The 26100-nt window shown below is 41.4% G+C and overlaps 2 protein-coding genes across 7 annotated transcripts in view; both read left to right on the top strand.

The window, feature by feature from the left end:
* The window catches only part of TALDO1 (transaldolase 1), an 87454-nt gene extending 83001 nt beyond the window's left edge, over window positions 1-4453 (top strand). Inside the window, exon 7 of one of the 2 annotated variants that reach the window (XM_029582325.1) lies at window positions 2864-4453. In XM_029582325.1, the coding sequence (XP_029438185.1) occupies window positions 2864-2896 (33 nt within the window). In that variant the 3' untranslated portion in view covers window positions 2897-4453. The remainder of the gene's footprint in view (window positions 1-2863) is intronic. The other variant, XM_029582324.1, reaches the window with a different exon arrangement.
* Window positions 4454-10232: 5779 nt separating this feature from the next.
* Window positions 10233-26100, top strand: part of LOC115079349 — a 74394-nt gene continuing 58526 nt past the window's right edge. For all 5 annotated transcript variants that reach the window (XM_029582848.1, XM_029582844.1, XM_029582846.1 and 2 more), the window contains exon 1: window positions 10233-10440. In XM_029582848.1, the coding sequence (XP_029438708.1) occupies window positions 10351-10440 (90 nt within the window). In that variant the 5' untranslated portion in view covers window positions 10233-10350. The remainder of the gene's footprint in view (window positions 10441-26100) is intronic.

Genomic DNA, 26100 nt, shown 5'->3' with positions numbered 1-26100 from the left:
TGAAGGATGCCTCCCTTTTTTCATGATTGCAAAGGTTTTTGTGGTTTTTTAATTTGCAATCTCAATGCAAATAATGCAAACTTGAATTCACCATATTTCTCCCTTTATCTTTTGGAATGCAGCAAAAGTGGTAATGAGACCAAATTTATTAGGCACATAAGGAAAAAACTTAATGCAAAAATTCTTTTATGCAGGCTGCATGTTGATATGCCTGAAGTCTGAAATCAACACAGATTGCAGCTTGGCCTAAGCCAGAAAGGATTCTGGGTAACAAACACAGCCAATAAACTCAGATTGACCTGAGCTTGGAGAGACTCTGGGAGACGTCTGGACTGCATTTGGGGCTGTTCAAATATGAAGGAGGGTCATGAGGTCACGAAGAGCACATGGGCAACATTATACGCTCACAGGATATCTGTCTCGACTGAGGGGCCCCAGTGAAATTAGAGTCCTGGAGGTCTCCCTGAGGATAAGACTGATGGGGCAAAGAATTGACAGTAAGTGGCAGACACGTGGGTCTCAACTAGGCCTTAATTGAATCTCAGTGGGAGGGAGCTACAGGGTACGTAGATTTAGTTTCTTATTTGGACACAAGACAAGTGGTACATGATACTCCCATTTATGGATTCCTATTAGGGATCATTGTATGTTTTGCCTATAAAAAGCCAGCACTCACTGATGTACGGAAAGACACAGGAATAACCCTAGAAAGATGGAGCTGTTACTTGTCTTCCAGGAGTACCAGGATTTGTTTTTGATATGCAAAAATAAACTTAAATCTGTTTCTATTAAATTTGAGATGGCATCTCTGTTTTCATGGGGCAGTGCCTTTAAGCGGATTTAAGGCTTAACAATGTACAAAATCTTAATGTGGATGTCCAACAACAAATTGCAGAAATTAGAAAGGCGTTAATGCATTACAAGCCCAATGCAACATAGTATTTTATCAATTCAAGCTTTCTCAATGGGGCAATAGGACAGGCAAATTACTGGCCAATTTGAGAACTACCAGGCCTTGTAGAATGGTAACCAGGTACCCTGTCGTGGCACATGTGGGGGAGAGGTTCTGGAAGCCAAATTTAGGATTTTAGGTAGGAAGCTGAAATCCAGAACCTCCAGGGCTGCATTCTCTGAACTGCTTCCTGTTCCACGCGCAGGTCCCCAGAGGCAGGCAGAGCTCCAGAGTTTCAATGCGTGGATGAGACGATGGTGCAAGGAAGAGGGATTCAGCTTTGTAAGGAACTGGGGAGACTTTTCCAAAAGGATTGCATCAGTAGCATGGGATCTTCTTAGTGTTTGGGTACTTGCCCAGGTTCTTGTGGCCTGGTTTGGCCTCTGTTGGACACAGGATGCTGGGCTTGATGGACCCTTGGTCTGACCCAGCTTGGCAATTTCTTATGTACAGTACACAACTGCCTCTCTCAGGTCTGATCTTTTTGAGGATTTGTATACAGTGGAGTTCTGTTCTGAATAAGCCATGAACCAATTTTTAAATAAGCTTCAAATTGAGGGCTTATATGCAGCTAGCATGCACACTGCTCTATTCCTCAAACTCTGTATGCTGTGATAGTACCCAGAAACTTATGTACATCCACTTATATTATGCAGAAGCATAGAAAATAGGTTTAGAGGCTCCAAAACATGAGGAAGAAATTTGGAAAGCTATTGTCCAACTGAAATTGGTGAAGTCCCCAGGGCTTGATGGGTTTGGGGTTTAATTCTATAAAATTCTAGGACCCTATATTGAAGCCCCTGAGGGAGATTTTTCAGTAGGCTCAGACTGAGGGTTAGTTTGAAAGGGTGTAATCTGGTGACGATGGTATTGCTATTAAAATCCAACAAAATAGATTTTTTTCCAAAATCATACAGGCCTGTATCCTGTCTAAATAAAGATATCAACTTTTGCACCCATCTTGGCTGCTAGATTGGTTCAGAGAAACTAATGGGCAACACCAATCAGGCTTTATAAAAGGCCATTATTCTTCCTCTAGTCTGTCTTAATGGTGCTTCATTGTAGCAAAGGGAGGGGGGAGGAGATTGGTAGTCAGTCTGGACTCTGAAGTCTTTTTTGATAAGGTTGAATGACCTTATTTATGGAAAAAAAATTTTAAAACAATATAATTGTGGGGAATCTTCTTTTCAATGCTGGGTACCAGTTCTTTATAATTCCTCTAGGGCCCCAGTTAGGATAAATTCCCACAGAGCTCTTATACTAGCAGAGAAGTGTTGGACGTATTGGAATAGTGAAGCATTGCCTACTTTTTTGTGAATGGAAAAATCTTAAGTTAAAGTATGCTGTTCTAGAATTATTGTAGCAAGAAGAATCTGCTTCACAAACATATATCGCAAAACGTTTACTTTCATATATGGGACAAGATCTATAAATTGATAAAGGACTAATTGTAATTGGTCTGTTTTCAAATCAGTTTTCATGTTTTCTTTACCTGTGTGTGAGTGAAACGTTTTTGAATAACCTGTGAGTCCCATGACTTGTGTGTGTTATATCTTCTTGTTTTTGGATTTTTGACTTTCCAACAATTGTTACAGATGTAATTGTTACTCATAAATGTATCTTTCAAAAAAAAACAAAACCCACCATAGACTGCACTTTACATGATACAAGGGAGCTGTAAATGGACAACTGTTCCACCTATGTCCACTTCTGAGAACTTATAACCTTGTCTTACATTTAAGTGGGTGTCCTGAGAATCAAACATTACAACTGTTGAAGGTCTCAGTGCCTGTGCTTCTGGTCTCCCTTGTTTGAGGCATTAATGCAAATACTTTGAATAATAGACTTCAAACCAGTGAAGTAGCATTTGTTTATCTCCATTGTGGCTGACTGATGCTGTTTTTCTTCTAGATACGAATGTTCAGCACTGAAAATGGGAAGTAGAAAACAAATGTTCTATACAATCATGGAAATGAAGACTTGCCTAAACTTATTCCATACTAATCATATGGGACCCATACAGACTTGATCACGCCACCTACATGCAACAGGCTTACTACTGGCTATGGCTGTCTTAGAATTCTGGTTTAACAAAAATTGAAAGCTATTTTTTTTTTTTTGTAAGGTTTCATTTGGTGTATTAAACTTGACCCAATCAGACTCTAGTGTTTCATGTTTATTACTGTGACTTTTATGAAGGGATGGAACTGTCCTAGTATTTCTTGGTATAGGGATAGCTGTTAGTCTGTAGCAAAAATGGCAAGAGGCGGGTGCCACATTATAGACTAACCAATTTGAGGCCCATTCTATCCTTTTGAAAATCATAAGGATATTTAAGAATCAAGATGGCTAACTCTTGAGAAACTAATCTGTTCTCTAATGCTACATGTCTGTCAGCATCCTAACTGTAGCATTGGCATCAAATCTGCATACATTAGTTGCCCGCTGTATTCTGGTCTGAGAACATATATATAAGCCTGTCTTCCAGTCTTGAGCTGCACCATTTTTCTAAAATGGTAGGAAGAATGTTGGATCTTCCATTGCTGAAGATTCTACCTGCATATTAAAGGATTAAGATACCAGTGACTAGATTATTGCAAACAATTAATGAGGCTTAAGGTAGCATTCCTTGCAGTGGAGATTTTCCTTAGCATTAGTCCAAGTGATAGGGGCAAGTGGCCAGTCGGTGCCATTTTGGAAAATGGCATCAAGTGGGGCTGGAGCTAAGGGGTGCTTCACACTCGGGGGGGTGGCTCCCTCTAGACTACCAGGATCCATCTTAAATGTAAAGGAGGAGCAGTGGGGGAGACTAGGGAATGCCATTAGACCCCAGGGATTATGTTGTGTTTTGGGGGAGAGGTGGGGGAGATATAGCTGCTTAGGGGGAGGTATTTGGTTGAGGCAGGGAGTATTTTATACAAAGTAGAGAGGTCTTGGAATGGGGGGGGGGGGTTATCTACCTTACACAAATGTGTTTAAAATTTAGCAGATTTTTAAAGTCAGCTGTTTGCATTGGATTAACTATGTATTAGCTGGTTTGCATGCATAAAATCAATGCATGCAAAGCAGCTGATTTTAATAGGGGGTGGAATTTAAAAAATATATTGCTGCAATATAACTCACAAACTGTTTTATCGTAGCTTAGTAAATGTACCCCTCATTTTATCCCTGAGCCAGTGGAGAATGAAGTGACTTACCCATGGTCACAAAACAGCAGTATGCTTGTAGCATACAGTACAGCATGTTCAGTCTTGCTCTTAAACCACCTCATACTCTCGGGGAAAAAAGTATTATACATTTTATATTTTCCAAGGGCTTTATAGTTTATGGTACTAGGTGAGAAGTATAGTGTCTTGGTATAGATTTTGGCTAATTTTAGGGCATATAACTTTGTAGACACACTTTTGTGTATACTGTTCACAAAAAGGGGACAGGTTGCCTTGAAAAATATTGCAGTCTTACTTTCATGAAAACACTGAATAAAGCATAAAGTTTTTTTAAGTTGTCTAGACACCTTTTTGCTCAGTGTCATCTTTTTGCTCAGTGTCATCCATACATCCATGTTGCAAGGAGTGTTAATGTTATCTATCTTCAGTGCATTGGATATCTTACAGCATAAAGGAGACTCTGGGATGAGGGTGAAAAGGGGTAGACCCAGAAGTAATCTTTACAGAAATGGTTGTAGGTGCATTCAGTAGCCTATTAGTGGAGGTGGTGGAGACAAGGGCCATATCTGAATTCCAAAAAGCATGAGGTAAGCATAGGGGATCTTGTAAGAAAGTGGTAGGGCTTGGAGAGTAGATGGGCTCTGTTTTTTTTTGGGGGGGGGGGGGGGGGGGTTCTACCATTGTTTGTGTTTCTATGAAATTACAAACCTGAATGGGGAAAATTGCTTCAGTTTCTGAAACTTAATTTGTGTTCTGGTTTCAACAAAATGTTTTCAGCTCTTACCAAAGGTGTATGAAAGTGGCCATAATGGATACTCTGCTGTTGGCTCTAATGCGTCTCTCTCCTCCCCTACCAAAGTGAAACCCAGTTTGCCCATCAAATGGTAGAACAATGCACACCATGATATATGGCAGTGTAACATGGAGACTTTGGCTCATTCAGCTTATCCCAGAACCCTTTGCGGTCTGACTTAACTGAACCTGCTGGCATACAATGAACCTTTAACTGACCTCAGATTCAAGAATTTGGAAGATATGTGGAAGACCTTTAGGCTGTACAAAGCCTATAATTAAAGGTCATGAGGTTATCAATGGCAGATGGCTGAAATTGCATTCTTTGCTTATCTGGCTCCAAGAGACTCCAACTGAAATAAGTTTTTCCCTGCCCCTTGGAGATGAAATGATTGATCTATTGACAGAATAAAGAAGTTCAGAAGAAACAGGGCACACATCAAAAGCAAGGCCAGAAACAAAGGGACTTTCAAGTGGGTAGGGATTTCTCAGGCTGGAGAAGGTTAGCTTATTACACTGTCATATTGCATAAGTGATCCTCGTCACAGGCATTTTCTATGTATGGTTCAAACCTATAAAATACAGCTTTTATAAGATATTGGGAGAGACAGGCTGAAGTGCTTTCCCCTTTGTCGAAAGCCTGGCAGTGTCTCCCAAGGATTTGCCATAATAAATTTATATTTGCTCTAACTAAATTCTGTGTAGTATCCTTGTGTAAAATAGGTGCAGAGAAGCGCTTTATCAGAAGTCAGTATGTACAATGATTAATAAAATCTAATGTAAGCTTTTGCATGATCTTTCCACATATTTTCCTAAGTGATTTTGATTTAGAGCAATTATATTGTATTCATAGGTTGTCTTCATTTGCGTAGATCTGCTATTCCTTTATTCCATTTCCTCTTTGCCACTTCATTTACTATCCTGTCATTACTCTTTCCTCTTCCGGTCTTTTCCTTGTCTTTTTGCCTTTTATTCCCTCTAGCTGCTCTCCTGCCTCTACTCATGATCTGTCTCCTTCCTCCACCCCTCCTGTCCCTTTAACTTAAATTCTGTTCTGTCCTGGTTTGTTTTTTTTGTCTTTATGGCCTTGCTATCTTGATCTAGTTCAGTGGTTCTGAAACCTGTCTTGAGGGACCCCTAGCCACTCAGGTTTTCAGGATATTGGCAATGAATATGGAAGAGATTTACGTTGTGGTGCTTAACGAAAGACATAAATTCTTTCACTTGCCCCACACCTTCTCTACTGGACTATTTATACCATCTTTTGAACTCTGGTCTCCAGACTTCATCTATATGAGTACACTTAAGTGCAATCTCTGCTTACCATAACAAGACAGGTGATGCATCTATAGCCACCCATCCTCTCGTAAGCAAATTCATGAGAGGTTTAACTAACCTTAAACCACCAATTCACAAACCTGTCCCAAGCTGGGACCTGAATTTGGTACTAACAAGACTCATGCTCTCCCTTTTCGAACCCATCGACTCTTGTAATCTTAAGTTTATCACATGGAAGACTATCTTCCTCATAGCCATTACTTCAGTTAGAAGGGTTAGTGAGTTACAAGCACTTGTCACCTACGAACCTTATACAAAGTTCCTACATGACAGAGTGGTTCTCTGTACACATCCAAAATTCCTCCCCAAGGTAGTTACGGAATTCCACTTGAACCAATCCATAAATTTACCCACGTTCTTTCCAAGGCCTCATTCCCATCCAGGGGAAACAGCATTGCACCCCCTAGACTGTAAGCGTACACTTGCTTTCTATCTAAACCGTACTGCAGTCCATAGGAAATCTACTCAACTATTTGTTTTTTATGATCCAAACAAGCCAGGTAAAGCAGTGGGTAAACACACTCTATCCAATTGGATAGCAAATTGCATAGAGTTCTGCTATGAACTAGCAGGCCTTCCTCTTCAAGGGCGAGTAAAGGCACATTCAGTAAGAGCAATGTCAACTTCAGTAGCACATTTTTGTTCAGTGTCAATCTTAGACATATGCAAAGCAGCAACATGGAGTTCTCTTCACACCTTTGCAGCTCACTACTGCTTAGACAAAGAAGGAAGACAAGATTCAGTCTACGGACAATCTGTCTTAACTTGTTTCCAGTTTAATCCCAACTCCTCCTACATCCAATGTTCTGGGATTCTTCGGCTGACTCATTCATCAACAATACTTCACTGTTGCCTCAATACAACATGACTCAGCCTCTAGCTTGCTATTCACCCATATGTGAGGACTAGCATCCTGCTTGTCCTGGGATAAAGCAAAATTGCTTACCTTGTAATAGGTGTTATCCCAGGACAGCAGGATGTAGTCCTCACAGAACCCACCCGCCATCCCGTGGAGTTGGGTCTCATACCTTTTATTATTATTTTTTTTGCTATTGCTTTATGCTATATAACAGACTAAACAGAGACACCTGTGGCAGAGAATATCATAGCATGCTGGGCATGCTCAGTGGCCTCACAGGGCCAGTCAAAAGTTTCTAGAAACTTTGACAGAAAGCTTTCCCGCCTGGGCTCCGTTCGGTGACGTCACCCATATGTGAGGACTACATCCTGCTGTCCTGGGATAACACCTATTACAAGGTAAGCAATTTTGCTTTCTGTGCATCCTCTGGCTTAATATCATGGTGATATTAAGTTGGAGGTCCCGAAGAGTAAATAAGTTTAAAAAAAAATTCGGCCCACAGCTGTTGGGCCGAAAACCAGATGCTCAATTTTGCCAGCGTCTGGTTTCCAAGCCTGTGCCTGTCAGCGGGCTTGAGAACTGACGCTGGCAAAATTGAGCGTCTGCTGTCAAACCTGCTGACAGCCACCGCTCCGGGCTAAAAGGAGGCGCTATGGACGCGCTAGTGTCCCTAGCGCCTCCTTTTCCCCGTTTCTACCGTACCACCTAATTTGAATACTGAATCGCGCACACCTGCGAGGGGCCTGTGCGTGCCGGGAGAGCAGGCATTCGTCCACTCTCCCGCGGACTTTACTGAATCGGCCTGTTTAAAGTTGCCTATGCAGAACCACATCAAAGGCATAGCTGGAATCAGTTATCCCCTGGTCCAAATCTCTGGTCATTCAGTCAAAATATTTAACAAGACATACCTCTAGTAAAACCATGCTGGCTCAAATTTTGTAATCCTATGAATTCCTGAAGCCACTTTTTTTTTATAGCAGCGGTTCCATTAATTTACTCACCACAGGTCAGACGAACTGCCCTGTATTTCTTAGCTTCCCCTCGACTTCTGTTTTTTCCCATTTTTATGTGGGACTTCTTCATTTGAAGCTGCCTGCTGTGTAATGGGATGTTGACTTGTATTGACTCATGGTGCAAGTTCTGTTTGAGCCTTTTGTCTCTTGAGCTGAAGTAGCTGACCCGGAAGATCTTATTTTTGGCAATGGTCACTTTGGCCTGCAAAGTCAGTGAGCTCCAGCCCCTAGTGACTTACCCACTTTCTATACCAAGCTTTTTCACAATAGGATGTCTGCACAGAATTAACCTAAGTTAGCATCAGACTTCCATCTTAACTAGTTAATTCTGGCACAATCCCAGGTCATAAAGGTGAGCAAACACTAAAGTTTTGACTGCAAGAGCCTTGGTCTTCTAGTTTACGATGGCTTCAGTCCACCTAGCTTGTTTCTTTTGACAGCAACAGTCCTGGGATTGCCATTGCCAAACTATATGGCAGGAGCTAGAAGTTTGCATTTCCTGTTATGTCCAGGCAGGCCTGAAGGTAGTGGGCCATGACACTGCTCAGTGTTGGAGTCATGGCGGTGATTGTCTCCCACAAGATCAGCTGCCATGAAGATCTACAAGGCTGTGATGTGGAGTTCTCGCCACACATTTGCATTGAGCTATTGCTTAGACTGGCTCCCACCATGACAGCTGGTTTGGCAATTTTGTCCTGAAGTCTTGAGGTGTAAAATCCAACTCATCCTTCTTAGGCCTGACTGGTTCCAGGCTGCCCCTCTTAAAAACAAACAAAACAAATTCATGGCAAAAAGTCACTTTGGCTTTTTTTTTTTTGCCTGTTAGTACTTGGCTTTTTTTCCCTTTTTTCATCAGGACAACCTAGAGCTAGGGCTTCCCCAGACTTGGACTACCATCCTGCTTGTGTCTGGACTTTTAACAGGTATGCTTAGAGGACAGCAGAATGTCAGAAAACTGACCCATCTCCCCTTGGCATTGGTTTTCCTTCTTTAAGCTAAATTACAGACTGAAGGGGGCCCCATGTGGATGCAGGGCAATATAGCATGCTCTATTTCTAGAAACTTTGAAATAGATGGAGCCTGGAATAGAAATTCTGTCACCCATGTGAAAATGGTCATCCTGTTAATTGTATTTACAAATATCTCAGACTTTAAAGTGCTGCTGTGTAGTTGGAGTATATGCCAGTATAACATTTGTTAATCGTAGGTCCTAGTTTCCTGTGCCAACTATTAGAATATTCTGTGGAAACTACATGGATTTATTTGCATATTTCCTATATTAATGCAAATTTTTATTATACTTTATAAAACTTGACATTGTGTCTGATTAATATTTGGGGGGTGGGTTTATTTGGAAGTGGGGGAAGGGTTTTCTCACAGGACAAGCAGGATGGTAGTCCTCACATATGGGTGATGCCAGTGGACGGAGCCCTGCTACGGAAAACTTTTCTGTCAGTTTCTATAAAGCTTTGACTGATGCTGGCACACTGAGTGCACTGAGCATGCTCAGCCTGCAATTATCCCTGTGACCGCAGGTGTCTCCCCTCAGTCTTCTTTTTTCCGCTCTGCAGTAAGCATAGCGGTTAGGAGCTCTGAAATTCTCACAACTTTTTTCGTCATGGAAACACAAACTTTTACTTCACAAACGCTTTTTCCCTTCCCACCCCTCCCCCCCATTACCTGCTATTAATTAAGTTGACTTAGAAAATAACCACTGCTATTACTAGCAACGGTAACATGGAATAGACTTAGTTTTTGGGTACTTGCCAGGTTCTTATGGCTTGGATTGGCCACTGTTGGAAACAGGATCCTGGGCTTGATGGACCCTTGGTCTGACCCAGTATGGGCATGCTCTTATGCTGTTTCGAGAGAGAGAAAACAAAGCAGAATTATTTAAATCCCATTTAGAAATTTGCAGCCGCAGAGTTGCAGAGCTCAAGGCGCCCAGTAATGTGGAGACGGCAGGGGATGTCTGGATCTTCTCTCCTGTTTCATTTGCATCATAGCAGTAGCTCAGCTTGGCCAGTGTCCCGCCTCCACGCTTCACTCCCCCTTACTCATTGTGCTGTTTACTCCCTAATATTCCCAGTCATATCTTCCAGTCCTTGAAGGCAGCCTCACTCCCAGTCCTCAAGCAGGAACCCATGCCACATCCCTGCCCTGCCTCTTGCCTTGCACCAGCTCCTGCTGAGTTCTCCTTGAAGCTGCTGATCTCACGCCTCCTGTACCATGGGCAAGCCACAGAGCTGGAAGTATTACTGCAGCTGGGGAGCTCTGCTGTGCCTCACCTGTACAAGCCTCCCAGGACAGGAAGCACAGGTACAGGCAGAGTGACTGCTGTTACTGAGTTAGCCCCTCTACAGTTTTTCAAAGTAGGCTGGAGGAGCTACTAGGGGTTAAAGATGGCAGGGAAACACGTCCCCTCTTTTAAATGTATTTTTGTTTAGGAGGTTTCAATGATATCCTGGATCCGGGTGTATTTTGGCTCTTTTTCTGCTGTCACTGCTTTTCCTCTGCCTGCTTTTCTCCCTGGAATCTCTCTCTCTAAACTGCGTCTGTGAAAATTGCTACATCAGAGGTGTTTTTAGCTCACTGCCAGTGGTGTTCCCTCTGTAAAAACGGAGTAAGATTCTAGGCAGGCAGAGTCCAGTAGAATATAAAGTGAAAGCAAGAATGACTGAGGAGGGAGAAAAGTGATAGTCAGACCCCAAGTCTAGCTAGGAGGGACTGGCTGCGATTTAACAGCAAAAGCCAAAGCATATGAAGCTGGGATACCTTAAATGAGCAGAAATAGAAAGGATACTCAAGAGTGGGAAGGCTTGCCTCTCCTCTCTAGTGCCCAAGATGGATAAGATTGTATGTGATAGGCACTGATCCAGGGGCTTCCTGATTGATTGCTTGGGTTCAGGGAGAATTACTTTTTTTCATCACAGGGGCACTATTGGCAGAGGTTCCTCAGGATTACTGCTTTCTCTATATCATTGGTAATAAAAAAAAAAAAAAAAAACCCCCAATAATGCCCATATGTGATTTATTTGCCGAAATTAAAATTTAATGGGCTGATACCACTTTTAATCAAACTAATGTATAACTGTTAGTGTTAGACAAAAAGAAGTCACAATGTGCGGGCTGCATAGAGGAAGCTTGATAATGCTGCTGATGTACAGGACATCAGCTTGGAAAGTATTTGGGCAAAGAGATGCATGAATGATACTTAATGAAGTGAATTGTATTGAGTTGCCCATCCTGCATAAAATAATGCTTCAGGACCCCAGGTACTATGAAAGCTTGGCTACCTGATATGCCCTGGTGGTCGCCCATCCAGGTACTAGCAACATTAAGGACTGATTCATCAAGATCTTGTTGCATAGACGCAGAGTAGGAGAAAAGCCTTTTTGAATCAGTCCCTAAAAGTCAAGTATTAAAATCCTTGTACAAAATGTCTTGTTCCTACTGATCAGCCTTGACTAGGTCTCTTAAACTAAGAGAATATTTTTCTATCTTGTGGCTTTTTCTGCCTCAGATACAACATTAATTATTTGGTTTAAATTAAATGTTAGTTATTTTGGTTTTATAGCTAGAGGCTCTAGGCTCCTGATGTTTTGTGCTGTCCACATCTGATCAGGAGCCCACAGACTACAACTATAAAACATCAACAGTATAAAACAGAAATGAAATCAAAATGGAATATGGAAACAAACTAAAGAACTCCGGGATATGAGGTAGCAGATTCACAATCAACCATAAGACGGAGGGGACATTCTATATCAGGTTAATGGTCACTTTAAAAAAAAACAACCCACAATTATCATGACTCTTCCATAGGCAGCAGAGGGGAGAGATGCGGAAATACATAATCAGCAAGTTTGTAGATGCATTCTTAAACCAAAGACCCAGTGAAACCTGACAGGTACAGAACAGCAATGGCTCTGGCTAACACATCCAAGCTAGCTCTTTATCCTACTATCCAGGATGAGAAAGAAGTTAGAATGTACCCCAGCAGAGAGGACTGTACTCTCAATAATTCCCTGGTAGTCTAGGCCCCCTCCCCACCATACTTTAAAATGAAGTGAGGGCCTGCCTCCTAGCTCTGGGCCCGATCAGCACCATTTTGCATGGGCTCGAACATGTGAGAAGGGCAAAGGTCAGTCGTCACCATTTTGGAAAATGGCATCAAATGGGCCTAGAACTAGGGGTCATCCTGGGCCCCCACTGCACCATCAGTAATTCATTTTAAAATAAGTGGAGGGTCTGGGGGGGGAGGCCCCTAGATCACCAGAGAATTATTTTGAGGCAAGGGAGGGGGAAGGGGGCCTACCCTAGACAACCAGCAACATTTTTTGGGGGGAGTCCAGGGGACATGTGTTGTGGGGGCTCCTGGAGGAGGATATATTTAAGGGGGGGTGTTTAAGTAGAGAACAAGGCATTGCTGCGCAAATTGACTTTCTTTTTAGTTTACTTTTTTATGGTGGAACTGCCTTGGCAGGTGGCTCTGGAATGGGCAGTGGTCCTGGGAGCGTTTCTGCATTTTGGGGAGGGGTGCATTGCCTTTAAAGTGATGGCGGCCCTGGCTGAGATGGGCCACCGTCGTGTGCACAGGCCCCATTTCGTTGTGTGTTTCTCCTGTGATAAAAGATGACACAGCAAGACCACCATGATATTTAGTCAGGGAGGGGAAATATGCTGTGGGAATGTCCCTTCCCCAGTGGTGTTTGTCCCCTCCCGCAATAAAATATCGCAGCTTAGTAAATGAAGCCCTTAGATTGTGAATCCTCTGGGGATAGGGAAATACCTACAGTGCCTGAATGTAATCCAAGGCCTGAAAAGCAGAATGTAAATATATAAAATAAATAAAAATAAAGGAATAAAACAAAGATCAAAGTCCTGGATTTCAAAATTATGACTTTATTCAAATAGGGAAGTACTTTAAAGAGGCACTGGCAGGTTGGGAGGAGATAAGTGAAATGGAAGAACAGAGGGCAAAATTAAAAGGAGCTCTAGTAACAGCAGGGCCGGCTTTTGGGGTGAGCCACATGTGTGATTGCACAGAGTGCCAAACGCTAGCCCAAGCTTTCAGCCAATGTGATCCCATTCTAGCACTGAAAAATCACATGAGCCCAGAAGACAAGCAAAACAAATTAGCAGAGATGCAATCCTCCTCCAACAATCATTCCCCTTTCTCTACTTCTACCTCCTTCCAACCTACACCCCTCCAGCTAATACTCTCTTATATCCCCCGAGTCCTCTCACTTCCATAGCCCACCCCTTTTTCACATCCCCCAGCTGACTCTTTCACCCCAGTCCCTCCTCACTCTTATCCCCATCCCCTCTCTTTTACCTCCCAGCCTCACCTCTTCCCCTCCAACCCTTCTCTCACATCCCCACCAGCTGATGCCCTCTCACCTGCCATCTCCTCTCTTACAACCCCCCCCCAGTCAATCTTCTGTCATTCCCCTCTCTCACCCTCCACAGCCAATCCCTTTCCAGCTGATCCAACCTTCAAACTTCCTGCATCTGATACCTCCCTTTAAAAAAAAAAGTCTTTCTAAAACATCCCCAGTGACTTTGAGCCCTGGACCAAAGGTGGATGACAACCGGTGAGAAAAACGGGGAAGCTGATGATGGGGGCAACATTTTTCTTTTGGGTAGGTTCAGTGGTGGGTAAAGATAGAGGAGCTGTGGCAACCTCCACCGACCCATGCACACTCTGCTCTCTCTTCCCCTCATGCCCTGTCCTAAGACGGCAGCAGTATTAGTAATGAAAGTAGATGTGGAGCCTGTGAGACAACGCAAGCTCCCAGGCCCCGCAACAGCCGCAATCCCTCCTTGTGCATGGCTTTCTTTCACCACAGAAACTCGTGCATCAAGGCCTGTGAGTGTGTGTTACTCACAGACCCTATGTAGACTTCCACTACTAAAGCTGCAGATGCCTGAAAGGTGCAATCATCTGAGACACTTGTGACCTCTGCTGAAGGTTTATGACCTCATTTAGGGTCCTGAGCCATCCTGATGCAGCCACTGGGCCTCAGAAGAGCCATAGTCCAACTCGTGATAGGGCTTGCCTGGCGAAGAAGAGTTGCTGACGAATTCCACCCTTTCCAAGGAGCCCAAGGAGCTGAAAGTGATGCTACTGTCTCCCTTATTAACTGGACAGCAATGCTGGGGGCTTGCCCTGTCTAATGCCTTTTCCTGCCACCAGTACCTCCTCTCTCCTGTGCAGTACACTGTTTGAGAAGATGGTGGAAGCAGGAAGCTGCATTTAGAAGCACCGGGCTCTCAGCGTTTTTCTCCTTATGGAGAAATTGGGCAATAGAGGAAAAAGGTGATGCAAATTAGAGGCAGGACAGGGATGGATTGCAAGGATGGAAGCTAAGAGCGAGGCTGTAGGCAGAGCCACGATGAGTCTGGACATTTTTCCCAGGGAGGGGAAGGGGCCGCCAATTTCAGTTCTTGCAAGGCTGCCAATGGTAACAAATCTTGGCCAGAAAAGTAAATAAAATGGAAAAAAGTCTTGCATTGCTTATTAAATTGGTGGCTGAAAAAGTTACGGCAAAAAGATTAGCATTAAAAAAAAAAGTATAAAGGATTTCATAAAGAACAAAACTAGTAAGAATATTTAGTTAAGCTGAAAGAAACGGGGAAAGACGTCAGGATGGCACAAGCATGAATGGAGGAAGAAATAGCTCAAGAACGAAAGTGCGTCAACAAGACTTTCTTCAAGTTCATCACTGAAAGCAGAAAGAGCATAGATAGAGTTATTAGATTGATAGGAGACAATGATAAGGAAAAAGCAGAAATGCCAAATAAATGCTTCTGTTTTCAGTTCACTACTGTTGAAAAGGTTTCATGTGGGAGAGGAGAAGATTCCACCCCATTTACAAAGGCCAGTGTTTATGTGGACATAGCCATGAGACCAGATAGGACATATCCTTCAATATTAAGGAGGCTCAGATAGGTTCTGGTGGCTCCACTGAAATCTGTTCAATTTTGTTTGGAGACAAGAGTGGTGCCACAGAACTGGAGAAGGGCAGATGTGGTCCATCTTCATAAAAGTGTTAACAGAGAATAGACTGGAAACTACATACCAATTAGCCTGACCTTGGTAATGGGGAAAATTAATGTAAACTCTACTGAAAGAAAGGATAGTGAAATATCTACAAACCAGCGGGTTGAAGGATCCAAATGTAACCCATTGTCACTAATGGACATGCTTCACTTCAGCACCCCTCTATAGAGTTGTTGATAAGAGCATAAGACTTGCCATACTGGGTCAGACTAAAGGTCCATCAAGCCCAGCATCCTGTTTCCAACAGTGGCCAATCAGGTTACAAGTACCTGGCAGGATCCCAAGGGATAGATAGATTCCATGCTGCTTAACCCAGAGATAAGCAGTGGACTTCTGCAACTACACCTTATTAATGGTTTATGGACTTTTCCTCCAGGAACTTATCCAAACCTTTTTTAAACACAGCTACACTAACAGCTTTCATCACTTCCTTTGGCAATGAATACCAGAACTATTAGTTCTCCCTTTGCCTAAGTTGATAAGACTGGAACACTCATGAAATCTGTTCTTATTTGGCTCCCAGTCTTTGAAATTCTTTTCCTTTGGCATTATGCCTCGAAAAAAAACCTGTTAAATTTAGGAATTCCCTTAACTTTCCTGTTCACAAAGGCCTTCCAAGATTAATGTTTTCTTTTTACAGGTATTTGTTTTACTTATTTTTATACATGTATTTATTATTTACTATAATTACTGCTTGTATCTGTTTATCATTGCTTTCTCATTGTTTTAAGATTCTGAAATTTAATTTTTAAATTAGATTTAAGATCCTTAATTTTAATTTGTTCTGTTCATTATTAGTTTTAATCTATGGTAAGTTTGTTTTTTGGATTATGTACATTGCATTGATATACATATGTGAGAAATGCGATTCATCAAAATTTATATATAATAATAATAATAATAAAAAAACAATATTTTTTCTTATTGGTTTTAAATTTATCACCTAGTAACTTCATTGTGTGTCCCTTAGTCTTTGTACTCTTTGAAAGAGTAAACAGCCAATTAACGTTTACTCATTACACCCTACTCATTATTATTTAGACCTCTATCATATCTCCCCTCAGCCATCTCTTCTCCAAGCTGAAGAGACCTAACCTCTTTAGTCTTTCTTCATAGGGGAGTCATTCCATCCCTTTTATCATTTTGGTTGCCATTCTCTGTACCTTTTCTAATTGTTATATCTTTTTTGAGATGTGGTGACCAGAACTGCACACAACTCAAGATGTTACATCATGGAGTGATGCTGTAAGTGAGATGGACCCCTGCTGCTCTGGTGAGGTTGACACAGCCTACGGTGTGAATCTCGGAGGTCCTCGACAGCTGGCGGATGTTCTTGGCCAAGAGACTGGTCTAAGGATTCACCTTTACCAGCCTCTTTCCCCATAGGTTGAGCCCTTGGGTTCCAGGGGCCAGCAGGACAGGTTCTGAGGGAAAAGGGACGAGAATGGTCCAGGGCCAGGCAATCGTCAGAGGCAGGCAGCAGGCAAAATGTGGTCAGGTCCAGGCAAGAGGTCAGAATCCAGAATTCAGGCCAAGGGTGGACAGAGAGACGCATACACAAGACACTAGACGAGACTGACAAGGAAGGCTGGGCAAGGCAGGCAAGACAAGGTGGGCAAGGCAATCTAGAGAAGCTGAGGCTAGATAAGACAAGGCTAGAAATGGAAGACACAGGAGCTCAGGAATGCAGATAACACACACTATACTAGGTAGAAGACCTGTTGCTGAGGCAAGTCAGAGATGTCCAGGAGCCCTCTATATATGGCAGAGCCGTCGATGTCATCAAGGTGTATCTCAGGTCTTTTCCCACTGTGGCCCCTTTAACATCTGCCACACAGCTAAGGAGCCCAGAGGGAGGAGCAGAAAGCATGTGGCTAAGAGTTCCATTGCAACCAGCAGCGGGGCAGCAGTCTGCATGGCCTGAATGGCATAGAGGGTGAGTCTGGCAGCTCCTGGGGCTGTCCTTTGGGCTACGGATACTAACAGATACATTAGCATTATGATATTCTGTTTTATTCTCTCTTTCTTTCCTAATAATTCCTAACATTCCTCTGCTTTCTTGACTGCTGCTGCACACTGAGCAGAAGATTTTAATATATTATTAAAGATGACACCTAGATCCTTTGCCTGAATGGAAACTCCTAATGTGGAACCTTGCATTGTGTAGCTATAATTTGGGTTACTCTTCTCTAAGTGCCTCACTTTGCACTTGTCTACATAAAACTTCATTTGCTATTTGCATGCCCAGCCTCCCAGTTTTGCAAAGTCTGCATGCAATTTCTCACAATCTTCTTGTGATTTAACAATTTTGATTAATTTTGTGTCTTCAGCAAATTTGATCACCTCACTTGTTCCCATTTCCAGATCATTTATAAATATATGATAAATTGATTATTCCAGAACAGACCCCTGGGGCACTCCACTATTCACATTTCTCCATTGAGAAAATTTGCCATTTAGCCCTACTCTTTGTTTTCTATTTTTTAACCAGTTTCCAAGCAACTATAGGATACTGTCTCCTATCCTATGACTTGATTTCCTAAGAAGTCTCTCATGAGGGACTTTGTTAAATGCTTTCTGGAAATCCAAATACACTATATCAACTGGCTCACCGCAGATTGGTGAAGCAAGACTTCCCTTGGTTAAATCCATATTGGGCTTTGTCCCATTAAACTATGCCTATTTATATGTTTAGCAATTTTTTTCTTTATGATAGTTTCTACCATTTTACCTGGCACAGATGTCAGACTTATTGGTGTGTAGTTTCCTGGATCATCACTTTATTATTATTAATTATTAAAAAATGTTATATACCGCCTGTAAATCATGTTAACCAAGCAGAGGTACAATAAAACATAAATGGAGCTAAAATCAAAATATAATAAAACAAAAGGAAATACGGTATAAATAATTAAAAAAAGAAAATCATAACAATAAACAAAATCAAAAAATACAATTACAAAGTTTAAATTTGAATTAAAATTAATCACAAATGATATACATAAACTGAAAAAATAACTGTGACCACTTAGTTGTTACAAGATGTTATCAAATGCCTGAATAAAAGCAAAGTTTTTACTGCCTTTCTAAACTTTACATAGTTTGCTTCTGAATGAATATCAAATGGTAGGGAATTCCACAACAGAGGAGCCTGGTAGCAAAAGGAAGAATCCCTAGTTGACTCAAGATGAATCACAGTTGGCAGAGAAAAAGATAATAGACCCTTCTGAGAAGAACATAGGGGAATATATTTACATTTACTTTTTACATTTATTAAGATTTGTGAATTGCCTAGGTGATATATAAGGGTACAAGCATAAAATAATAATAAATCATAATAAAATACATAGAAAGTTAAAAGAACTACACATAAGGTGTGGCACTGGAGGTGGATTCTTGGGCTGAGGTGGGGTTGACGCAACCCGCAGGCAAGAGCTTACAGGTCCCCACTGTTAGCAGGTAGAGTGGGCTAAAGCTAGAGGCCACTGGAGCTTCACCTATACCAGCCCTCATTTCCCCCTCAGGTTGAGCCTTTGGGTGCCAGGGCCGGCAGGACTTAGATGGGCCTCGAGATTGGATGTCGAAGGCAAGTAGTTCAGCCCAGAGACAGCAGCCAGCAGGTGGCGTAGTTCTATCCTAGACTGGTCCCAGTACAGGAACCCAAGCACCAAGGAATGAGGATTGACTGAAGGTGCTTGAGCAAAGACACGCCAGAGTCCAAGTCCAGAGGATAGGAACAGAGGTGTCACTGTCAAACTTGAAAGAGAGCTGGTGGCAACTGGAAGGTGAAGCAAGCAACATAGAACTCTGGACATCCGTATCAATGGCCAAGGCATGGAGAAGTGGTCAAGGCACGGAGAAGGCAGGCTTGGTCAGGCGTAGTGGAGGTCAGGCTTGGAGAAGGCAGGCAAAGTCGGACGTAGCAGAGGTCGGCACCAGGAGGTCAGTCAACGTACAGACGAGACGAATGAAGACACAGGAACTTGAAGACAAACTGGAACATGAAACAAGGAAGCACGGAGACAACGAGTACTCAGCACCAGAGAACCGAGGAGACCTGTTGCAAAGGCAACGCTTCAGTGCGAGGCCTGAGCATTTATACGCTGAAGGATCTGACGTCAGCATCTGGGTCTGCAGCCAGGTTCCCGCTGCGGGCCCTTTAAAAGGTTTACTGTTGCGCGTGCCTAGGGAGGGGCGCAGCACTGCTGGCGGCGTCAGTCCGCGGAGAGGCCTGATGGATGAAGGCATCCTGGCTGGAAGTCCCGGGAAGTGGAACAGGGCCAGAAGTGCTGGCGGGAGTCCAAGGTCGGAGCTGACGGCCCGCTGCCACAAGTGATGGGAAGCTGGAGCCTGGAAGTTGCTTAGAAAGGTGAGAAGGTTGTACTGTGGGGCTGCTGCAGGCGGCGAGCATAACATAAGGCAAACAAAATATAGATAAGACAACTAAAAACACAAGATAAAATTTAAAACATAAAAATAATAAAATTTAAAAATAAGCCAATTTGAACAAAAATGAAGTATAAGGGATTAATAGTCTAGCAAGATATGATGGATAACCAATGTGTAACACTCGAAAAGTGAAACATAAAATTTTAAATCTATTACAATAGATAATCAGAAGCCAGTGCAATTGTAACAAAATAAGAGTAATGTGATCAAATATTTTAAGGTCATAAATTAATCTAGCTAATGTACTCTGAAGCAATTGTAATCTTTTCAATTGATAATTTGGTAAGCCTAACAATAAAGAATAGCAATAGGCAATTCTTGATGCTATAAGTGCATGAACTAAAGTTTTCAAATCATGAAGTTCCAAAAAATGGTCTTAAATTAATATATCTGAAATAAAAGAAGGCCTTCTGCACCACAGATCAATCTTGATGGACCATACTAAGTTGAGAATCGAGGGTAACTCCCAAAATTGTTAGTATTTTTCAAAGAAATAATGGTTCCTGCCATAACAAGAGTCAATAAAAAAAGAGATGATCTAAGTTTGAACCAAAGTGCCTCAGACTTTCCAGGATTAACTTGCAGATGATGATCAAATAACCAAGAAGCAACATGATCTAAATAAGAATTCTAAATGTTAAGATCAAAATGTGAATGAGTTTTAACAAACATGCCAGGTCATTTATCAAAATGTGCTAGGGCGGGGCGAGAGAGAGAGGACAGAGTTGGAAGGGTGAGGAGGAATCCCGGCCCTGTTTCTGATTACCTGCAGCTGAATTTCCTGTCCGGCGAAGTGTTTCGGCGGATCATCTGTTCCCTGCAAGCCCAGTCGCGCCATTGACGTCATCAAAGGGAGGGACCGGTAGGGCTAAAACCGGCCCCCCCTGCGGCGCTTAGACGGGCGAGAGAGAGAGGACAGAGTTGGAAGGGTGAGAAGGAATCCCGGCCCTGTTTCTGATTACCTGCAGCTGAATTTCCTGTCCGACGAAGTGTTTCAGCGGATCATCTGTTCCCTGCAAGCCCAGTCGCGCCATTGACGTCATCAAGGGGAGGGACCGGTAGAGTTAAAACCGGCCCCCCCCTGCAGCGCGCAGTCATTGCCGGCGCGCTGCCAAAGCCGCGCGCGCCAAAGGGGCGCGCGGCTTTGTTTTTAGAGCTACAGGAAGTTTGGAAAATAGAACAATTTTTTCTTCAAAAACAGTAAGTTTTCCTTCTTTCTTCTGACTCAATATCTCTCTCAGCCCCTATTGGAGATCCCAGTTTTACCACCTGGAAGTTTTGAGGGAATTTGCAGTTCTTTTTCCTAAAATAATATGCCGCATACTAAGAGAAAGGGCAGACTTCGCCCAGAGACCCCGACTGGTCTTAATACGGCCCTCTCTCAACCATTGATTGAAAACTTCCTCAAAACAATAAATGCGGTTTCACCGGGAGGCAGATCCGACTTGGTGGCTGACCAGGAGCAGGTTCAATCACCCCAGGGTCAAAATCAGATCTCATTAAGCCCCGGTGCACCTATGACTCCAGAACCGCCTAACCTGACGCATACCTCAAATCCGGAGACGACGATCCCTACCAAAGATGTGGTTTTGTCGTCTAACTTCAGGGGGGATCTGGGAGATGATGTTAGTGTAAAAAGAGGTGGTCTTGCAGACTCCCTACTGGCTGAAGGAGGAAAGAGCAGTGGGGGGGATTCCTTACCCCAAGGCCCCTCAACATCAACACCGAATAGCGTTAAAGGAGGGGCTGCTATTCCATTTTTGAGAATGGATAACAGCTCGCAATCTGGCAAGGTTTTATCTAGGAAGGAAAGCTCTGAGGGGAAAGATACACAGGTGGTCACCTTAGAGAATATAATGGGAGTGCTAATGGAATTGAAAGTTTCAATGAATAACTTAGAAATTAAAATGTCTGAAGTTCAAGATCAAGGGAAAATAACTGAAGATAAGATAAAGAAACATTCTGAGAGAATTGAAAATTCTGAAAAAGAAATAAATCAGATACAGCAAGTCCAGATAGGATTAATAAAAGGTGAAACAGCTAATTCAAGAAGAATAGAATTAATAGAAAATAATCTGCTATATTGCGATAGGATTTTGAATTTTCCTTCTGTTAAATGCATTTCACCAATGGAACAATTTAAGAGATTTCTGAAAGAAAATCTACAGCTTTCTCAGGAAAGAATTCCATTGATAGAAAAAATCTTTTTTATTCAAACTAAAAAGAAGGTAAATGCAGATTCTATTAATCAAACAGCGCAGTTAGAAAACCTTACAAATATTTTAGAAGAAACAATGGGAGAACAAATTGATTCAAGGGGCACCTTGTGTATAAGGTTTCAAAAAATGGAAGATAGAGATAACATCTTGAAGTTATTTTTGAAAAATCGGGAAAAACTGTATCTAAAAGAAAAAATGTGGATGTACCCAGACATTACACGAAGCACCCAATTAAGAAGGAAAAATTTCCTACAGATGGGTCCCAAAGTAAAACGTTTGGGAGCCCAGATGGTAGTTTATTTTCCCTGTAAATGTGTGGTAAAATTTTCAAGTGAAAGGTATGTGTTTCTGGAACCCTCGGAGCTTAAAAAATTCCTAGAAGCTAAATTATCAAATAAACCTGCCTAGATTGGTCATAGATAAATGGAAAAGAATGCATTTATATTCCAGGTAATATTGATAATTTTTACTTAAATTGCTCCAGATTATATATTGTATCTAGGATCTTCAGATTCTTTATAAATGGCATATATAATTAGTTCAGTTAGTAAATGAAGACATTTTAAGTTTATATGATTACCTATTATGTATAGCCTTTTCAATGACATGTGTATATGCTGTCTATGATATGTAAAATTGCATAAATAAATAAATTTTAAAAAAAAAATGTGCTAGGGCATTATCAAGCATGTTAGGGCCCTAACACCCCCGATAATGCCATAATGCATGCGATAAATAAATATGTATGCAAATTTAAAATTAGTAGTCAAGTGGGAGGAGTTTGAGCGGAGTAAATGGAAACGAGGGCTAGGTAACGTTGCATGCAATAACATACACACACTATTGCAGGATTTAACACCAGAAATAACTACATCTTTTTTCTGAGCATTATGCCTGCAATAGCTGTGTGTTATAACCGAAACAGGATTTATTGTAAATGAGAGAGAGAGGGCCTCTGAGGAAGCCCATTGATTTTTGAGCTTTTTATACCACTGTCAGAGGGGACATTATTAACACGGGATAAGGTTTGTGGCGTGAATTGCATTTTGGGGGCAGTTTTAAATGCACAGTCATATGTATGAACAGCCCAGTTACCATCAGTGAAGATTTAATGTGATTTGGAGGGATGAAAGGTGAAAGAAGAGTAGATTTGTACCCCTTACTCTCTACCTACCTTGATTGCAGCTAGGTAGAGAAAGCATCAAGCTAGGAGAGAACATGGTACAAATCTACTCGTTTTTTCATCTTTCTTCACTCCAAATCACATTAATTCTTCACTGATGGTAACTGTGCTGTTTGTACATATGACTGTGCATGTAAAACTGCCTCACAAATCCAATTAACCCCACAAATCTCACCCCAAGTTATTAGTACCCCCTCTTACAGTGGTATAAATAGTTTAACTTTTTGGTGAGCATCTACAGAAGTTCTCTCTCACTCACTCTCTCTCTATTCCCCCCTCTCCCCCCCCCCCCCCCACCCATTTTTTTATTGTAGGCACTATTTTTGCTATATTTATCACAAGATGATGAATCTAGGCCATGGTGATCTGAATATCATCTGCATAAAACAAAGGTAGACATCCATGATCCTGAATTAAGAATAGCCAATGGTGAGATGAAAATGTTAAACAAAAGTGGGTAAAGTATTGATCCTTGAGGAACTCCAGTGGGCAATGAGCTACATGAGATATCTGATTAGCCCAATCTGCTTGAAAAAACCAATCTGTAAAATATGATATAAACCAATTTAAAACTCCATCTGTAAGACCAATTTCTACCAAATGATTGCATAATGAATGATTAATGGTATTGAATGCTGCACTTATATCAAGAAATACAGTGATTGCAACATCACCTGATATTGAATGAAGTCTAATGTCATTTGTTAGTGAGAGTAAAGCAGATTCCGTACTATGATTAGTGGAAAATCTGGATTGATTATTTATTTATTTATTTAAAAGAATTTATATACCACTTTATAAAATTAGTTTTTGTCAAAGTGGTTTACATTGGAAAGAGTAATAAAATAAAAAGAATAAAATAAAATTATAAAGAAAGGATAATAAATAAATAAAATTAAAAGTACATAAAATTAATTAATAGCTGGAACAAATTCTAGCTAGAAATAAACAAATATTTACTAAAGTAAATAAAAATAAAACTGTTACCGTGGAACTTGCTATTAATATGGAAGGGAGGGGGGAAGGAGAGGAAAGGTAGAGAAGTGACAAAGTAAGACCGAAAACTGGGGAACAAATGGGAAAAAAGGGGGGGGGGGGGGGGGGAGAAATGAAATGAAAAAGAATGATAGTGGCTGTAAATGAGGTGGTGGAGAAGACTTTATGTTTGTTCTGGAGTAAGTGTTTTAAATGCTAATTGAAAAAGATGGGTTTTAAGTGATTTTTTGAAATGGGAAGAATTTGAAATTGAACGAAGAGGATTGGGAAGGGAATTCCATAAAATGGGTCCAGCTACCGAGAAAGCTCGTTTTCGGGTGACTTCTAGCCTTGCTAGTTTAGGAGAGGGGATATCTAGGAGATTTTGGGTAAGATTAAGATTTAAAACATTTGTTTTCTGAACAAAATCATTGTCGATTGAAGATTACTTTCTCAATGATTTTTGAAATCATTGGTAAATTAGAAATCAGCCTATAATTGGCCAGAGTGTTTGATCCAAAGATTCTTTTTTTAAGATCAGTTTTACTCTTGCAACTTTCAGTTGATTGGGAAACAACTGTTAGATAATGAATTATTGACCATAAGAGAAATAGGTTCAAAAAGAAAGAGATGGTATTAACAAAGGCTTAGAAGGATCCCTTTTGAAAAATTGGCACTACATTGGCAACCCTCCAATCTTCAGGTGCCATAGACAATTTTAATGATAGTTTACAAATTAATTGCAGGTCTGCAATTTCATTTTTCAGTTCTTTCAGCACTCTGAGATATATATCATCTGGTCCAGGTGATTTGTTACTGTTTAGTTTGTCAATTTGCCCTATTACATCTTCTAGTTGGCTGTAGAGGCAAAAACTCACAGTAAAAACATTTTTAAATATATCCGAAGCAGAAAGCCTGTGAGGGAGTCAGTTGGACCGTTAGATGATCGAGGGGTTAAAGGGGCACTTAGAGAAGATAAGGCCATTGCGAAGAGATTAAATGATTTCTTTGCTTCGGTGTTTACTGAAGAGGATGTTGGGGAGGTACCCGTAATGGAGAAGGTTTTCATGGGTAATGATTCAGATGGACTGAATCAAATCACGGTGAATCTAGAAGATATGGTAGGCCTGATTGACAAACTGAAGAGTAGTAAATCACCTGGACCGGATGGTATACACCCCAGAGTTCTGAAGGAACTAAAAAATGAAATTTCAGACCTATTAGTAAAAATTTGTAACTTATCATTAAAATCATCCATTGTACCTGAAGACTGGAGGATAGCAAATGTAACCCCAATATTTAAAAAGGGCTCCAGGGGCGATCCGGGAAACTACAGACCGGTTAGCCTGACTTCAGTGCCAGGAAAAATAGTAGAAAGTGTTCTAAACATCAAAATCACAGAACATATAGAAAGACATGGTTTAATGGAACAAAGTCAGCATGGCTTTACCCAGGGCAAGTCTTGCCTCACAAATCTGCTTCACTTTTTTGAAGGGGTTAATAAATATGTGGATAAAGGTGAACCGGTAGATATAGTATACTTGGATTTTCAGAAGGCGTTTGACAAAGTTCCTCATGAGAGGCTTCTAGGAAAAGTAAAAAGTCATGGGATAGGTGGCGATGTCCGTTCATGGATTGCAAACTGGCTAAAAGACAGGAAACAGAGAGTAGGATTAAATGGACAATTTTCTCAGTGGAAGGGAGTGGACAGTGGAGTGCCTCAGGGATCTGTATTGGGACCCTTACTTTTCAATATATTTATAAATGATCTGGAAAGAAATACGACGAGTGAGATAATCAAATTTGCAGATGACACAAAATTGTTCAGAGTAGTTAAATCACAAGCAGATTGTGATAAATTGCAGGAAGACCTTGTTAGACTGGAAAATTGGGCAACCAAATGGCAGATGAAATTTAATGTGGATAAGTGCAAGGTGATGCATATAGGGAAAAATAACCCATGCTATAATTACACAATGTTGGGTTCCATATTAGGTGCTATAACCCAAGAAAGAGATCTAGGTGTCATAGTGGATAACACATTGAAATCGTCGGTTCATTGTGCTGCGGCAGTCAAAAAAGCAAAG

The sequence above is a fragment of the Rhinatrema bivittatum genome, chromosome 17 (genome assembly GCF_901001135.1).
Source record: "Rhinatrema bivittatum chromosome 17, aRhiBiv1.1, whole genome shotgun sequence".
Classification (NCBI taxonomy): Eukaryota; Metazoa; Chordata; class Amphibia; order Gymnophiona; family Rhinatrematidae; genus Rhinatrema; species Rhinatrema bivittatum.
Note: the sequence above shows the minus strand (reverse complement) of the source record. Positions and strands in the feature narration are given on the sequence as shown.